Consider the following 19,110-nt stretch of genomic DNA (forward strand, 5'->3'; position numbering starts at 1 on the left):
ATAAACAGGAGGGCCATGCTGACTGATAGGAGTGTTTATAAACAGGAGGGCCATGCTGACTGATAGGCGTGTTTATAAACAGGAGAGCCATGCTGACCGATAGTAGTGTTTATAAACAGGAGAGCCATGCTGACTGATAGGCGTGTTTATAAACAGGAGGGCCATGCTGACCGATAGGAGTGTTTATAAACAGGAGGGCCATGCTGACCGATAGTAGTGTTTATAAACAGGAGAGCCATGCTGACTGATAGTAGTGTTTATAAACAGGAGGGCTGTGCTGACCGATAGTAGTGTTTATAAACAGGAGGGCCATGCTGACTGATAGTAGTGTTTATAAACAGGAGGGCCATGCTGACTGATAGTAGTGTTTATAAACAGGAGGGCCATGCTGACTGATAGTAGTGTTTATAAACAGGAGGGCCATGCTGACCGATAGGAGTGTTTATAAACAGGAGGGCTGTGCTGACCGATAGGAGTGTTTATAAACAGGAGGGCCGTGCTGACCGATAGGAGTGTTTATAAACAGGAGAGCCGTGCTGACCGATAGTAGTGTTTATAAACAGGAGGGCCGTGCTGACTGATAGTAGTGTTTATAAACAGGAGAGCCATGCTGACCGATAGTAGTGTTTATAAACAGGAGGGCCGTGCTGACCGATAGGAGTGTTTATAAACACGAGAGCTGTGCTGACCGATAGGTATGTTTATAAACAGGAGGGCCATGCTGACCGATGGGAGTGTTTATAAACAGGAGAGCCATGCTGACCGATAGGAGTGTTTATAAACAGGAAGGCCATGCTGACCGATAGGAGTGTTTATAAACAGGAGGGTTGTACTGACAGTAATAATCAGGAGAGTTGTACTGACAGTTATAATCAGGAGGGTTGTACTGACAGTAATAATCAGGAGGTTTTTACTGACAGTAATAATCAGGAGGGTTGCAATGACAGTAATAATCAGGAGGGTTGTAATGATAGTAATAATCAGGAGGGTTATACTGACAGTAATAATCAGGAGGGTTGTAATAACAGTAATAATCAGGAGGGTTGTAATAACAGTAATAATCAGGAGGGTTGTACTGACAGTAATAATCAGGAGGGTTGTAATGACAGTGATAATCAGGAGGGTTGTACTGACAGTAATAATCAGGAGGGTTGTAATGACAGTGATAATCAGGAGGGTTGTACTGGTAGTAATAATCAGGAGGGTTGCAATGACAGTAATAATCAGGAGGGTTGTACTGACAGTAATAATCAGGAGGGTTGTAATGACAGTAATAATCAGGAGGGTTGTACTGACAGTAATAATCAGGAGGGTTGTAATGACAGTGATAATCAGGAGGGTTGTAATGACAGTGATAATCAGGAGGGTTGTACTGACAGTAATAATCAGGAGGGTTGTAATGACAGTGATAATCAGGAGGGTTGTACTGACAGTAATAATCAGGAGGGTTGTAATGACAGTAATAATCAGGAGGGTTGTAATGACAGTAATAATCAGGAGGGTTGTAATGACAGTAATAATCAGGAGGGTTGTAATGACAGTAATAATCAGGAGGGTTTTAATGACAGTAATAATCAGGAGGGTTGTAATGACAGTAATAATCAGGAGGGTTGTACTGACAGTAATAATCAGGAGGGTTGTAATGACAGTAATAATCAGGAGGGTTGTAATGACAGTAATAATCAGGAGGGTTGTACTGACAGTAATAATCAGGAGGGTTGTAATGACAGTAATAATCAGGAGGGCTGTAATGACAGTAATAATCAGGAGGGTTGTACTGACAGTGATAATCAGGAGGGTTGTAATGACAGTAATAATCAGGAGGGTTGTACTGACAGTAATAATCAGGAGGGTTGTACTGACAGTGATAATCAGGAGGGTTGTAATGACAGTAATAATCAGGAGGGTTGTACTGACAGTAATAATCAGGAGGGTTGTACTGACAGTGATAATCAGGAGGGTTGTAATGACAGTGATAATCAGGAGGGCTGTAATGACAGTGATAATCAGGAGGGTTGTAATGACAGTGATAATCAGGAGGGCTGTAATGACAGTAATAATCAGGAGGGTTGTACTGACAGTAATAATCAGGAGGGTTGTACAGACAGTAATAATCAGGAGGGTTGTACTGACAGTAATAATCAGGAGGGTTGTACTGACAGTAATAATCAGGAGGGTTGTACTGACAGTAATAATCAGGAGGGTTGTACTGACAGTAATAATCAGGAGGGTTGTACTGACAGTAATAATCAGGAGGGCTGTAATGACAGTAATAATCAGGAGGGTTGTAATGACAGTAATAATCAGGAGGGTTGTACTGACAGTAATAATCAGGAGGGTTGTACTGACAGTAATAATCAGGAGAGTTGTACTGACAGTGATAATCAGGAGGGTTGTAATGACAGTGATAATCAGGAGGGTTGTAATGACAGTAATAATCAGGAGGGTTGTACTGACAGTAATAATCAGGAGGGTTGTACTGACAGTGATAATCAGGAGGGTTGTAATGACAGTAATAATCAGGAGGGTTGTAATAACAGTAATAATCAGGAGGGTTGTAATGACAGTGATAATCAGGAGGGTTGTAATGACAGTAATAATCAGGAGGGCTGTACTGACAGTAATAATCAGGAGGGTTGTAATGACAGTAATAATCAGGAGGATTGTACTGACAGTAATAATCAGGAGGGTTGTACTGACAGTAATAATCAGGAGGGTTGTACTGACAGTAATAATCAGGAGGGCTGTAATGACAATAATAATCAGGAGAGTTGTACTGACAGTAATAATCAGGAGGGTTGTAATGACAGTAATAATCAGGAGGGTTGTACTGACAGTAATAATCAGGAGGGCTGTAATGACAGTAATAATCAGGAGGGTTGTAATGACAGTAATAATCAGGAGGGTTGTACTGACAGTAATAATCAGGAGAGTTGTAAGGACATATGTCAGAGAGACATAAAACCTTGCTTATTAACTTTCTAACCTGCGTTGGGTAGAGGGGATGGGAGCTATGAATCACCTCTGACTTAACAAGGGGCCTGAGGAGGCCAATAGGGGCCACTGGCCACATGGTCCTCAGCTGCCAGGCTGAGACACACACATGTGGAATGGACCAGAGTGGTCTACAGACCTCGTGTCAGCCGAGGACAGAAAGTGGTGTGATCATATGAGCTGGTTGATGAAAAGAGAGAAAGTCTACATCTCAATTATCCACCCTTCTCTCAAAGTGTACACTTACACACTCCCCATCTTGGATTTAACAATTGTGGAAACTCCCTCCAGCTAAAGCTTACACCACTGATGGGGAGTGTGCAAGTGCACACTTTGAAGAAGTTGAGAAGTTTGGAGAATCAGGACACAGCCTCAGTTGCCCTATTTAGCCTCAATGTGTGCCATACGGTCACTGAGATATAGCTTCACTGTCTGCCATACGGTCACTGAGATATAGCTTCACTGTCTGCCATACGGTCACTGAGATATAGCTTCACTGTCTGCCATACGGTCACTGAGATATAGCCTCACTGTCTGCCACACGGTCACTGAGATATAGCTTCACTGTCTGCCATACGGTCACTGAGATATAGCTTCACTGTCTGCCATACGGTCACTGAGATATAGCTTCACTGTCTGCCATACGGTCACTGAGATATAGCTTCACTGTCTGCCATACGGTCACTGAGATATAATTTCACTGTCTGCCATACGGTCACTGAGATATAGCTTCACTGTCTGCCATACGGTCACTGAGATATAGCTTCACTGTCTGCCATACGGTCACTGAGATATAGCTTCACTGTCTGCCATATGGTCACTGAGATTTAGCCTCACTTTCTGCCATACGGTCACTGACATATAGCCTCACTGTAGCACAAAGTGAGGACTATGTAGAAAAGGTTTGACAAGATCAGTGTGGAAGAACTTGACTGGCCTGCACAGAGCCCTGACCTCAACCCCATCGAAAACCTTTGGGATGAATTGGCATGCCGACTGTGAACCAGGCCTCATCGCCCAACATCAGTGCCCGACCTCACTAATGCTCTAGTGGGTGAATGGAAGAAAGTCCCCCCAGCAATGTTCCAACATCTAGTGGGAAGCCTTCCCAGCAAAGTGGAGGCTGTTATAGCAGCAAAGGGGGGACCAACTCCATATTAATGCCCATGATTTTGGAATGAGATGTTCGATGAGCATGTATCCACATACTTTTGGTCATGTAGTTAATATTTTTAAATTCCCATAAAACTGTTTCAAAAAGGCATAAAAGAAACAACCAATGTCAGTGGAGGGCCAGTAGGAGGCACATTTCCATTGGTCTAAAAAATTATTGGGGACATTGCCCTGTGATGGGTGCCGTCTTTCGGGGGGGTCTTTAAACGGGTGTCCTGACTCACTGTGGTTACTAAAGATCCCATGGCACTTATCGTAAGAGTAGGGGTGTTAACCCCGGTGTCCTGGATAAATTCCCAATCTGGCTCTCATACCATCATGGCCACCTAATCACCCCCAGCTTCCAATTGGCTCATTCATCACCCCTCCTTTCCCCTGTCACTATTCCCCAGGTCGTTGCTGTAAATGGCAATGTGTTCTCAGTCAACTTACCTGGTAAAATAAGGGTTAAAAATAAAGAGAGAGAGAGAGAGAGAGAGAGAGAGAGAGAGAGAGAGAGAATATGATGACAACATGTGCTTTATAGCTCAAAATAATGTATTTACAAAACAGTGAACAAATATTTCAAACTGTTTATGATAGAGGGGTTTGGATTGTTTCTCCATGCATGTTTTTAACTGCCTCTGAGAGTTGCAGTGCTCCGTATGGCTGCCTCCATACGTATGGCTGCCTCCAGCCATTTACTGTAGCATTCTGAGAGAAGTCACTGACTGCACAAACAGACGGTTTGTCTGACCTGACCTGTACAGCAGAGAAAGAGTCTGCATTCATTTGATCCCAACACAGTATAACAAATCATAACTCTCATAGCGGACTAAATAAATATAACATGAGACTATAGCTCTAGCATTTACGTTTCCCTACAACTGTGACCAGACAAAACTACATGGCTGCGATGCTAGGCTAACCGTGGCGCTAGTCCGGTGTCTATGTGCCAGGGCTATGCTATGTGTAGTGGTACCTCGTCTGCCAGTGACGTGTGACTCATATCTGAACACGTCTGATAGGATGAGCACTCCACCACTCTCCTCTTCAGAGGTCAAGATCTCTCACAGTCAGGCACCATATAGAGAGCTGTCTAAGCACACACTCCTGAGATGACAGTTTGTGTGTGTGTGAGTGTGTGTGTGTGTGTGTGTGTGTGTGTGTGTGTGTGTGTAAACCTGTCTGTCTGTCTGTCTGTTTGTCTGTCTGTCTGCCTGCCTGTAAACTCACTCCTTCCCATGAGGCAAAATGTTTGGGACCATGACATAGGTCACAAAATGTCACATCCCAGTATACCACACTCTGATTGGCTGAAGAGGCTGAGGGGAAAATTACTTTTGGAAGGGTCTGTCTGCACACTCCCCTGACTGCCTTAATTATAGATAATAGAGCTGGAAAAGAGGAGAGAGGAGGAGAGAGGAGGAAAGCGATGTCCTGCCAATGTTTGTACAACAAGCCCATTCTTCCCCTAATTGTCTTGTGTGGAGTGTTGTAGTGATTGGCAACCCAATCCCTCTGAAACCAAAACCTAGCCTGGCTCATGACGTTTCTTTAATATCACCAGATTGCTAAATTGTTCCCATCATCACCACTCTCTTTATTACTGTGGCGTTGTTTGGACCCGTGTCTGAGAGGGGGGAAATTACCCAGCTGGAAATGAAAGGGTGCAGAAGATTTATTCCGAGGTGCTTCTCTCCACAGGAATAAAACACCTAATCAGCCCCAGACCCACTGCTAGGTCTAACACACACACACACACACACACACACACACACACACACACACACACACACACACACACACACACACACACACACACACACACACACACACACACACACACACACACACACACACACACACACACACACACACACACGTCAAACCCACCCAAATCCCCCTGCTTCAGAAGCATCCTACCTCTGTGTGTGCTACTGTTAGTGAGTCATTGGTTAATACAGTCTAATACTGCCATATAAATTCTGCTTGCCTGGCCCACACAGCAGTAGACAGACTAGAAACCTGACCTGGAGCACAGCTAACATAACATGGGAGTGATGCCGAGCTGCCTGGCCCTGCACTCCACTGTAGCCAGCTCTGGCAAAGGTGAAGCTCTGAATCCATATTATAAGCAAAAGAGCTGCTAAGAGAGAGAGAGTGTGTGTGTGTGTGTGTGTGTGTGTGTGTGTGTGTGTGTGTGTGTGTGTGTGTGTGTGTGTGTGTGTGTAAGCTATGATTGAAACTCATACAATCAAGATCAGCCAAACACATTAGAAGCACACTAAGTTTACAATCTCTTTGTACTCTCACTATAATATTCCATGTTATAAACTGGGTGGTTCAAGCCCTGAATGCTGATTGGCTGACAGCCATGGTATATCAGACTGTATACCACAGATATGACAAAACATGTATTTTTACTGCTCTAATTATGTTGGTAACCAGTTTATAATAGCAATAAGGTACCTCGGGGGTTCCTGGTATATGGCTAATATACCATGGCTAATGGCTGTATCCAGGCACTCAGCGTTGCCTCGTGCAAAAACAGCCCTTAGCCGTGGTATATTGGCCATATACCACACGCCCTTATTGCGTAACTGTAACCGTGTGGGTGATACATAGCTGTTATAATATCTGTCTTCCTCACCACACCAGTGTCATACTGTACTGTACAGTCTATCGCCTGCCAACTCCACCTCACTACAAGGTGTGGAAAACCCAGTGACATACATAAATATATACACTGAGTGTACAAAACATTAAGAACACCTTCCTAATATTTAGTTGCTCAGAACAGCCTTGTCGGGGCATGGACTCTACAAGGTGTCGAAAGCATTCCATAGGGATGCTGGTCCATGTTGACTCCAAAGTGTTTCCACAGTTGTGTCAAGTTGTCTTTTGAGTGGTGAACCATTCTTGACACACACGGGAAACTGTTGAGCGTGAAAAATCCAGCAGCGTTGCAGTTCTTGACACAAAACGGTGCACCTGATACCTACTACCATGTCCCGTTCAAAGGCACTTCAATCTTTGTCTTGCCAGTTCAACCTCTGAATGACACACACATACACAATCCATGTCTCAATTATCTCAAGGCTTAAACATCCTTCTATAACGTGTTTCCTCCCCTTCATCTACAGCGATTTGATTGGATTGAACAGGTGACATCAATAAGGGATCATAGCTTTCACCTGGAATCACCTGGTCAGTCTATGTCATGGAAAGAGCAGGTGTTCATAATGTTGTTTGGTACACTCAGTCTATTGGAAAACCCCAGGAAGTAAACTCAGGTTTATGTAGCTGTAAACTAACATCAGACAACCACAATATGTATCTATTTCACAATGATGACATTGTTCCAGTGGAGCATGCAGAGAGACCCGGCTGCTTTCATAGGACCTGAATGCTGTGTGCTCGACGAATCAAAACCAACCCTGCCTCTAGACACAACACTGGCCAATCAGCATCCTTCCATCAGATAACAGAGACATATGTTAGCTAGCTAGCCACTGTGTTGTAGGCTAAAAATAGTGGAGTGGAGGGATGCTGAGATACAAACAGTACAGGACTCCTTCTGCAGTGGCATGAATACAATCTTAGCCTCTGTGTTGAAGGAATAGTGGAGTTGAACAGCTGATATACATAAACAAACAACACAGGATTCCAGTGTTGTTGGTCCTGGGCCAGAGTGTATGGAGTACAACATTGACATAACTGGCCAAATAATCAGCATCACAGCTATTGCCGTAACAAGTCCACCCATTGGTTAGTCTTATCGTCATCACAGTAACAAATCCACCTATTGGTTGGTCTTATCGTCATCACAGTAACAAATCCACCTATTGGTTGGTCTTATCGTCATCACAGTAACAAATCCACCTATTGGTTGGTCTTATCGTCATCACAGTAACAAATCCACCCATTGGTTGGTCTTATCGTCATCACAGTAACAAATCCACCTATTGGTTGGTCTTATCGTCATCACAGTAACAAATCCACCTATTGGTTGGTCTTATCGTCATCACAGTAACAAGTCCACCCATTGGTTGGTCTTATGGTCAACACAGTAACAAGTCCACCCACTGGTTCTTCTTAATCCCAAGCACATCTCTATCTGGGAGGTCACAACGGTATCCTTCTAAAAGGTTTATCTTTGTTTGTTTGTTTTAACTGTCTGTCTGTCTGTGTACACCACTGTGTGTGTGTGTCATAGTTTTTTGTGTACTTCATTTTGTGTCTGTGTGTACACCATTGTGTTTGTGTGTACATCATTGTGTTTGTGTGTACACCATTGTGTTTTTGTGTGTACATCATTGTGTTTGTGTGTACATCATTGTGTTTGTGTGCACATCATTATGTTTGTGTGTACATCATTGTGTTTGTGTGTACATCATTGTGTGTTTGTGTGTACATTATTGTGTTTGTGTGTACACCATTGTGTTTGTGTGTACACCATTGTGTTTTTGTGTGTACATCATTGTGTTTGTGTGTACATCATTGTGTTTGTGTGTACACCATTGTGTATTTGTGTACATCATTGTGTTTGTGTGTACATCATTGTGTTTGTGTGTACACCATTGTGTGTTTGTGAGTACATCATTGTGTTTGTGTGTACATCATTGTGTTTGTGTGTACACCATTGTGTTTGTGTGTACACCATTGTGTTTGTGTGTACATCATTGTGTTTGTGTGTACACCATTGTGTTTTTGTGTGTACATCGTGTTTGTGTGTACATCATTGTGTTTGTGTGTACATCATTGTGTTTGTGTGTACATCATTCTGTTTGTGTGTACACCATTGTGTGTTTGTGAGTACATCATTGTGTTTGTGTGTACATCATTGTGTTTGTGTGTACATCATTGTGTTTGTGTGTACATCATTGTGTTTGTGTGTACACCATTGTGTTTGTGTGTACACCATTGTGTTTGTGTGTACATTATTGTGTTTGTGTGTACATCATTGTGTTTGTGTGTACACCATTGTGTTTGTGAGTACATCATTGTGTTTGTGTGTTTGTGTGTACATCATTGTGTTTGTGTGTACATCCTTGTGTTTGTGTGTACATCATTGTGTTTGTGTGTACATCATTGTGTTTGCTGTCTGTTAGACATGTTATCTCTCACCTGAGCTGTTCCAAGTGGAGGGGGCCACAACACTGGGGTCGTGGGGGAAATCAGACCCTGAAGATAGGAGACAGAGGAGACATCACTCTTACTAGGTTGTGCCACCATCAAGACATACACATTGACAGGGAGAAAAGTGGGGTTTTACATTTAAGAAGAAAATATCAAATGAGTAATGACAGTTCATCTATGAGTAATAATAATAATAATAATGACGATGATGTTATTACTGAAGACCTGAGGGCAGTAGTATCAGACAGGTAACATCATGGAGTTATTAATACCTGACCACAGCAGCTCTCCTCTCTGCCTGCATCCTAAATGGCACTATTTTCCCTACATAGTGCACTACTTTTGACCAGGGCCCTTTTCAAAAGTAGTGCGCTACTGTGTATAGGGAATAGGGTGCCATTTGTGATGCAACCTCTGTTTCATAACCAGAGATGAGACAGGCAGAAGGAACTATTCACATCTGTCCAATCTAATATCTCTGCACGCAACACAGTTGGAGGCTGGAGCTGTGTAGGGGTAGAAACTATTATAATGAGTCTCCCTCTGACCGACTGGTGAGACTCTGTCAACAAATTCACAACCTGTATCTCTCTGATTCTCTCTGTCCAAGTTCTTCTCTCTCTCTCGTTTTCTCCTTCTCTCTGTGTCTCTCTGTGAAGTAGCTAGTTCCCATGCACAGCAATGCCTGAGTGAGTGTGTTTAATGGGGCAGGCTCCCACAGCCTCTCTGCAGGTTGCTGTGCTTGTTTAACATTACGAATGGACAGAGTGCTGACAGACAGAGAGACAGACAGACATGGGCCTTCTCTGTCACAGACGTAGGCTCTACTGTAGGTAGCCTTACTGGAGCCACCCCCCACCCCTGCTCACCGGAACCTTTCAAACTGACCCAAAGTGTCATGGCAGTGAGAGGGGCGTGGCAGTGAGAGGGGCGTGGCAGTGAGAGAGCTGTGGCAGTAAGAGGGCCATGGCAGTGAGAGGGCCATGGCAGTAAGAGGGCCATGGCAGTGAGAGGGGCGTGGCAGTGAGAGGGCCATGGCAGTAAGAGGGGCGTGGCAGTGAGAGGGCCGTGGCTGTGAGAGGGCCGTGGCGGTGAGAGGTGCGTGGCAGTGATAGGGCTGTGGCAGTAAGAGGGGCGTGGCAGTAAGAGGGGCGTGGCAGTAAGAGGGGCGTGGCAGTAATAGGGGCGTGGCAGTAAGAGGGCCGTGGCAGTGAGAGGGCCGTGGCAGTGAGAGGGGCGTGGCAGTGAGAGGGCTATGGCAGTGAGAGGGCCGTGGCAGTGAGAGGGGCGTGGCAGTGAGAGCCATGGCAGTGAGAGGGGCGTGGCAGTGAGAGGGCCATGGCAGTGAGAGGGGCGTGGCAGTGATAGGGCTGTGGCAGTGATAGGGCTGTGGCAGTAAGAGGGGCGTAGCAGAGAGTGAGGCAGTAGTAGACTAGAGGACCTGTGAGAGCTGTGGTGAGAGGGGCGTGGCAGTAAGAGGGGCGTGGCAGTAAGAGGGCCATGGCAGTGAGAGGGCCATGGCAGTAAGAGGGCCATGGCAGTGAGAGGGGTGTGGCAGTGAGAGGGCCATGGCAGTAAGAGGGGCGTGGCAGTGAGAGGGCCATGGCTGTGAGAGGGCCGTGGCAGTGAGAGGTGCGTGGCAGTGAGAGGGCCGTGGCAGTGAGAGGGCCGTGGCAGTGAGAGGGGCGTGGCAGTGAGAGGGCCATGGCAGTGAGAGGGCCATGGCAGTGAGAGGAGCGTGGCAGTGAGAGCCATGGCAGTGAGAGGGGCGTGGCAGTGAGAGGGCCATGGCAGTGAGAGGGGCGTGGCAGTGATAGGGCTGTGGCAGTAAGAGGGGCGTGGCAGTGAGAGGGGCGTGGCAGTAAGAGGGGCGTGGCAGTAAGAGGGGCGTGGCAGTGAGAGGGGTGTGGCAGTGAGAGGGGCGTGGCAGTGAGAGGGCCATGGCAGTGAGAGGGGCGTGGCAGTAAGAGGGCCATGGCAGTGAGAAGGCCACGGCAGTGAGAGGGGCGTGGCAGTGAGAGGGGCATGGCAGTGAGAGGGGCGTGGCAGTAAGAGGGCCATGGCAGTGAGAGGGCCGTGGCAGTGAGAGGGCCATGGCAGTGAGAGGGCCATGGCAGTGAGAGGGGCGTGGCAGTAAGAGGAGCATGGCAGTAAGAGGGGTGTGGCAGTAAGAGGGGCATGGCAGTGAGAGGGGCGTGGCATTAAGAGGAGCATGGCAGTAAGAGGAGCATGGCAGTAAGAGGAGCATGGCAGTAAGAGGGGCGTGGCAGTGAGAGGGGCGTGGCAGTGAGAGGGGCGAAGCAGTGAGAGGGCCATGGCAGTGAGAGGGCCATGGCAGTGAGAGGGGCGTGGCAGTAAGAGGAGCATGGCAGTAAGAGGGGTGTGGCAGTAAGAGGGGCATGGCAGTGAGAGGGGCGTGGCATTAAGAGGAGCATGGCAGTAAGAGGAGCATGGCAGTAAGAGGAGCATGGCAGTAAGAGGGGCGTGGCAGTGAGAGGGGCGTGGCAGTGAGAGGAGCATGGCAGTAAGAGGGGTGTGGCAGTAAGAGGAGCATGGCAGTGAGAGGGGTGTGGCAGTAAGAGGGGCGTGGCAGTAAGAGGGCCGTGGCAGTGAGAAGGCCATGGCAGTGAGAAGGCCATGGCAGTAAGAGGGGCGTGGCAGTAAGAGGGCCGTGGCAGTGAGAAGGCCATGGCAGTGAGAGGGGCGTAGCAGAGAGTGAGGCAGTAGTAGACTAGAGGACCTGTGAGAGCTGTGGTGGAATGGACTGGGAGGTGTTAATTGGGTGATAATCTGCGGTTCAACGCGTGGCGTGTTGGGAGGGAGTAACGAGCGCGGTGCAGCTCAGAGTAGTGTCAGGAATCTAGCCTGGGTTAATGAGGCTGAATGGTGTAGGCCAGCTGCACCTGTCACTGTGGCAGCCAGACAGGCAGGCTGATGAGGCTCTGCTCTTACATTAACATGGCTGTAAACAACATGCTGGTATTATAATCAAGTGTATTTCATAACATAACAATTAGTGTTGGTGGAATGTTTTGGCACACTGATTCATACTTGTGGGTGATGTTGATGATGACACTGCTGAATGTGGCTGTGGAACTCTAGAGAGGGTTCTATTTCCTCTAGGCTGTGGAACTCTAGGGAGGGTTCTATTTCCTCTAGGCTGTGGAACTCTAGAGAGGGTTCTATTTCCTCTAGGCTGTGGAACTCTAGGGAGGGTTCTATTTACTCTAGGCTGTGGAACTCTAGGGAGGGTTATATTTCCTGGCTGTGGCTGAGACCTCAATCTAAACTACAAACAGTCTCATGAGCTATAACGTAGCCTAGTTTTTATGATGTAATCATAGTAAGAAAAACACAGGAGGTGGAAATGGGAGAGAGGAGAGAAGAAAGGAGAGGGAAAAAAGGAAATAGGAGAGAGAAGTGTGACGGCCCGCTGGCTCTCCTAACACAATGAAGCCATTGAAGTGGAGCCAGGAGAGGACCCTACAGAGGAAGTGGAGCCAGGTGAGGACCCTACAGAGGAAGTAGAGCCAGGTGAGGACCCTACAGAGGAAGTGGAGTCAGTTGAGGACCCTACAGAGGAAGTGGAGCCAGGTGAGGACCCTACAGAGTAAGTGGAGCCAGGTGAGGACCCTACAGAGGAAGTGGAGCCAGGTGAGGACCCTACAGAGGAAGTGGAGCCAGGTGAGGACCCTACAGAGGAAGTGGAGCCAGGTGAGGACCCTACAGAGGAAGTGGAGCCAGGTGAGGACCCTACAGAGGAAGTGGAGCCAGGTGAGGACCCTACAGAGGAAGTGGAGCCAGGTGAGGACCCTACAGAGTAAGTGGAGCCAGGTGAGGACCCTACAGAGGAAGTGGAGCCAGGTGAGGACCCTACAGAGGAAGTGGAGCCAGGTGAGGACCTTACAGAAGAAGCGGAGGAAGGTGAAGACCCTACAGAGGAAGTGGAGCCAGCTGAGGACCCTATAGAGGAAGTGGAGCCAGTTGAGGACCATAAAGAGGAAGTGGAGTCAGTTGAGGACCCTACAGAGGAAGTGGAGTCAGGTGGGGACACTACAGAGGAAGTAGAGCCCGGTGAGGACCCTACAGAGGAAGTGGAGCCAGGTGAGGACCCTACAGAGGAAGTGGAGCCAGGTGAGGACCCTACAGGGGAAGTGGAGTCAGTTGAGGACCCTACAGAGGAAGTGGAGCCAGGTGAGGACCCTACAGAGGAAGTGGAGCCAGGTGAGGACCCTACAGAGTAAGTGGAGCCAGGTGAGGACCCTACAGAGGAAGTGGAGCCAGGTGAGGACCCTACAGAGGAAGTGGAGCCAGGTGAGGACCCTATAGAGGAAGTGGCTAGTTGAGGACCCTACAGAGGAAATAGAGCCAGGTGAGGACCCTACAAATGAAGTGGAGCCATGTGAGGACCTTACAGAGGAAGCGGAGGAAGGTGAAGACCCTACAGAGGAAGTGGAGCCAGCTGAGGACCCTATAGAGGAAGTGGAGCCAGTTGGGGACCATAAAGAGGAAGTGGAGTCATTTGAGGACCCTACAGAGGAAGTAGAGCCCGGTGAGGACCCTACAGAGGAAGTGGAGTCAGGTGAGAACCCTACAGAGGAAGTGGAGCCAGGTGAGGACCCTACAGAAGAAATGGATCCATGTGAGGACCTTACAGAGGAGGTGGAGTCAGGTGGGGACCCTGCAGAGAAAGCGGAGCCTGGTGAGGACCTTACAGAGGAAGTGGAGCCAGGTGAGGACCCTACAGAGAAAGTGGAGCCTGGTGAGGACCTTACAGAGGAAGTGGAGCCTGGTGAGGACCTTACAGAGGAAGTGGAGCCAGGTGAGGACCCTACAGAGGAAGTGGAGCCAGGTGAGGACCCTACAGAGGAAGTGGAGCCAGGTGAACACCCTAAAGAGGAAATTGAGCCAGGTGAGGACCCTACAGAGGAAATTGAGCCAGGTGAGGACCCTACAGAGGAAGTGGAGCCAGGTGAGGACCCTACAGAGGAAGTGGAGCCAGGTGAGGACCCTACAGAGGAAGTGGAGCCAGATGAGGACCCTACAGAGGAAGTGGAGCCAGGTGAGGACCCTACAGAGGAAGTGGAGTCAGGTGAGGACCCTACAAAGGAAGTGGAGCCAGGTGAGGACCCTATAGAGGAAGTGGAGCCAGATGAGGACCCTACAGAGGAAGTGGAGCCAGGTGAGGACCCTACAGAGGAAGTGGAGCCGGGTTAGGACCCTACAGAGGAAGTGGAGCCAGGTGAGGACCCTACAGAGGAAGTGGAGCCAGGTGAGGACCTTACAGAAGAAGCGGAGGAAGGTGAAGACCCTACAGAGGAAGTGGAGCCAGCTGAGGACCCTATAGAGGAAGTGGAGCCAGTTGAGGACCATAAAGAGGAAGTGGAGTCAGTTGAGGACCCTACAGAGGAAGTGGAGTCAGGTGGGGACACTACAGAGGAAGTAGAGCCCGGTGAGGACCCTACAGAGGAAGTGGAGCCAGGTGAGGACCCTACAGAGGAAGTGGAGCCAGGTGAGGACCCTACAGGGGAAGTGGAGTCAGTTGAGGACCCTACAGAGGAAGTGGAGCCAGGTGAGGACCCTACAGAGGAAGTGGAGCCAGGTGAGGACCCTACAGAGTAAGTGGAGCCAGGTGAGGACCCTACAGAGGAAGTGGAGCCAGGTGAGGACCCTACAGAGGAAGTAGAGCCAGGTGAGGACCCTATAGAGGAAGTGGAGTCAGTTGAGGACCCTACAGAGGAAGTGGAGCCAGGTGAGGACCCTACAGAGTAAGTGGAGCCAGGTGAGGACCCTACAGAGGAAGTGGAGCCAGGTGAGGACCCTACAGAGGAAGTGGAGCCAGGTGAGGACCCTACAGAGGAAGTGGAGCCAGGTGAGGACCCTACAGAGGAAGTGGAGCCAGGTGAGGACCCTACAGACGAAGTGGAGCCAGGTGAGGACCCTACAGAGGAAGTGGAGCCAGGTGAGGACCCTACAGAGTAAGTGGAGCCAGGTGAGGACCCTACAGAGGAAGTGGAGCCAGGTGAGGACCCTACAGAGGAAGTGGAGCCAGGTGAGGACCTTACAGAAGAATAGGAGGAAGGTGAAGACCCTACAGAGGAAGTGGAGCCAGCTGAGGACCCTATAGAGGAAGTGGAGCGAGTTGAGGACCATAAAGAGGAAGTGGAGTCAGTTGAGGACCCTACAGAGGAAGTGGAGTCAGGTGGGGACACTACAGAGGAAGTAGAGCCCGGTGAGGACCCTACAGAGGAAGTGGAGCCAGGTGAGGACCCTACAGGGGAAGTGGAGCCAGGTGAGGACCCTACAGGGGAAGTGGAGTCAGTTGAGGACCCTACAGAGGAAGTGGAGCCAGGTGAGGACCCTACAGAGGAAGTGGAGCCAGGTGAGGACCCTACAGAGTAAGTGGAGCCAGGTGAGGACCCTACAGAGGAAGTGGAGCCAGGTGAGGACCCTACAGAGGAAGTGGAGCCTGGTGAGGACCTTACAGAGGAAGTGGAGCCAGGTGAGGACCCTACAGAGGAAGTGGAGCCAGGTGAGGACCCTACAGAGGAAGTGGAGCCAGGTGAACACCCTAAAGAGGAAATTGAGCCAGGTGAGGACCCTACAGAGGAAATTGAGCCAGGTGAGGACCCTACAGAGGAAGTGGAGTCAGGTGAGGACCCTACAGAGGAAGTGGATCCATGTGAGGACCTTACAGAGGAGGTGGAGTCAGGTGGGGACCCTGCAGAGAAAGCGGAGCCTGGTGAGGACCTTACAGAGGAAGTGGAGCCAGGTGAGGACCCTACAGAGGAAGTGGAGCCTGGTGAGGACCTTACAGAGGAAGTGGAGCCAGGTGAGGACCCTACAGAGGAAGTGGAGCCAGGTGAGGACCCTACAGAGGAAGTGGAGCCAGGTGAACACCCTACAGAGGAAATGGAGCCAGGTGAGGACCCTACAGAGGAAATGGAGCCAGGTGAGGACCCTGCAGAGAAAGCGGAGTCAGGTGAGGACCCTACAGAGGAAGTGGAGCCAGGTGAGGACCCTACAGAGGAAGTGGAGCCAGGTGAGGACCCTACAGAGGAAGTGGAGCCAGATGAGGACCCTACAGAGGAAGTGGAGCCAGGTGAGGACCCTACAGAGGAAGTGGAGTCAGGTGAGGACCCTACAAAGGAAGTGGAGCCAGGTGAGGACCCTATAGAGGAAGTGGAGCCAGATGAGGACCCTACAGAGGAAGTGGAGCCAGGTGAGGACCCTACAGAGGAAGTGGAGCCGGGTTAGGACCCTACAGAGGAAGTGGAGCCAGGTGAGGACCCTACAGAGGAAGTGGAGCCAGGTGAGGACCCTGCAGAGAAAGCGGAGTCAGGTGAGGACCCTACAGAGGAAGTGGAGCCAGGTGAGGACCCTACAGAGGAAGTGGAGCCAGGTGAGGACCCTACAGAGGAAGTGGAGCCCGGTGAGGACCCTGCAGAGGAAGTGGACATGGAGAGAGGAGAAGAAAGGAGATAAGATGGAAGAAAGAGGAGAGGGGGTAGTTAGGTGTACTATAGAGGATTCTATTTCAAGAACTATCCCGTCCGGTCAGTTGGTCCCGGGGAATATCAACACAGATGAGAGGCCCTGTTTTCCCTGCTCACATCTGCAAGCTAACCCAACCCGAACCCCGTCATTACACAATCAAGGAATATCTGGGAAATTGCAGGGTAATTTGGAGATTAGCATTCTAATGTTTCCCAGCAACAAAGGGTTGGTTTTATTAGAGCCATTTGTTAATGAAGGCCTAAAAATAGGGCCTGGTTAGAGCTGGTCACAGTGGCTGGTCCTGGGTCTGCAGAGATGAAACAGAAAAGAATGTCCGGTCAGGAAACAAAGGAAACAGCTGACTCTGGTTCTGTGGTTCTGTTGTTACTGCAGGGTTGGCATTGTAGAGCAGGAGCTACGTACACATACGCACACGACCTCGACATGAATATATGACTCACATACAAACATGGCGCACACACTCAAACAGGTATGCACGCACACAGAAGCATACACACATACAGTACACACACGCAAGCACACACACACGCACACACAGACTTCTGGAATCAGATTGATTAAATTAGGGAAACGATAAGGAAAAGTTAATAGATGTGCATTCCTTTTTTTCTCAGTGGATTTGATGTGTGCTGGAAGAAGAAACAATGATATATTGTAGTGATTGAATACGGTGAAATAAACTGCAATTGTAGCACATTTGGATTTGGATGATGTGAGAGATATGAAAGATATGTTAGTTAAGCTTCCTCTTAGACTCTGCAGCAGTGATCTCTCTTCAAACAGGCTACCATCTCACATCAGAGCATCACGTCATGTGATCTCTCTTCAAACAGGCTACCATCTCACATCAGAGCAACACGTCATGTGATCTCTCTTCAAACAGGCTACCACCTCACATCAGAGCATCACGTCATGTGATCTCTCTTCGTGTCTGATCCCTCCAGCTGTATTTACATAATGATAATAAAATCACAAAGCGACTTGAGCTTATTCTATAAAAATATTTTCTTCAGATTTTACGCAGCTCAACTGTGAAAGCACCACATGTGATGTGGTAACAAGTGGAACAGAGGTGACTTAAACTCCGGCCAGACAGAGAGCCGGCCAAGGGCGGAATAGAGGAATACAATAAAATCCAAAATGTTCAATTTGAGCAGCGGATATGCATGGCGCCTAATATTACCGTATGATTTGGGTCTCATCCCACTGGGCAAAAACTGGTTGAAACAATGTTGTTTCCACATCATTTAAATCCAAAAAGTCTATGTAATGACGTTGAATCAATGTGGGGAGACTGATTGGATTTGCAAGAAGTCATCCACATAAGTGCATTTCGGGGGGTTTTAACCTAAATCCAATGACTTGGTGAAATGTTTTGTAAATTTCACATTGAATTCCCATTAATTGACAACTCAACCAATGGAAATCAAAACTCGATGTTGAACTGAAGTCTGTGGGATGTCCTTTATGCAGTGTGTGTATGTGTAAGTGCGCGTGTGTGCACGTGCGTGTGTGTGCGTGCGTGAGTGTGTGTGGTTGATGAATCAGCTCTCCTACATTATCATTAAGGGATCCTAGATTTCCCTTCCCTCATATTTGCTGAAGAACGTAACTATTGGATTGAGGGGTATCCCATAATAGCCAAGAAAAATAACAAACCAACATCTTAACTGGCTATCAGTTTTTCAAATTAGAAGTTGGGGAGGATCTGTACTGTTGATCCGGTGTTATATTGGAATATTCCATATTTCCCCTCTCCATGTCTTCTCTCTCTGCGCTGCATGGTTCCCTGCAGGAGAGTCTAAACACTTCTCTGGAACACTAGACATGTTTTCAGGGGCGTGAGACATGTTTTCAGGGGCGTGAGACATGTTTGGAGGGGCGTGAGACATGTTTGGAGGGGCGTGAGACATGTTTGGAGGGGCATGTGATACATGTTTGGAGGGGCGTGAGACATGTTTGGAGGGGCATGTGATACATGTTTGGAGGGGCGTGTGACATGTTTGGAGGGGCGTGTGACATGTTTGGAGGGGCGTGAGACATGTTTGGAGGGGCGTGAGACATGTTTGGAGGGGCATGTGATACATGTTTGGAGGGGCGTGAGACATGTTTGGAGGGGCGTGAGACATGTTTGGAGGGGCGTGTGACATGTTTGGAGGGGCGTGAGACATGTTTGGAGGGGCGTGAGACATGTTTGGAGGGGCGTGAGACATGTTTGGAGGGGTGTGTGACATGTTTTCAGGGATGCGAGACATGTTTGGAGGGGTGTGTGTGACATGTTTTCAGGGTTGTGAGACATGTTTG

The 19,110-nt window shown here is 48.5% G+C and overlaps 1 protein-coding gene across 1 annotated transcript in view; it reads right to left on the bottom strand.

The window, feature by feature from the left end:
• Positions 1–19,110, bottom strand: part of ror1 (receptor tyrosine kinase-like orphan receptor 1) — a 279,763-nt gene that overhangs the window by 90,637 nt on the left and 170,016 nt on the right. The window contains exon 2 of the mRNA XM_036978628.1: positions 9,277–9,333. Within this exon, the coding sequence (XP_036834523.1) occupies positions 9,277–9,333 (57 nt within the window). The remainder of the gene's footprint in view (positions 1–9,276; positions 9,334–19,110) is intronic.

Source organism: Oncorhynchus mykiss, chromosome 5 (assembly GCF_013265735.2).
Source record: "Oncorhynchus mykiss isolate Arlee chromosome 5, USDA_OmykA_1.1, whole genome shotgun sequence".
Classification (NCBI taxonomy): Eukaryota; Metazoa; Chordata; class Actinopteri; order Salmoniformes; family Salmonidae; genus Oncorhynchus; species Oncorhynchus mykiss.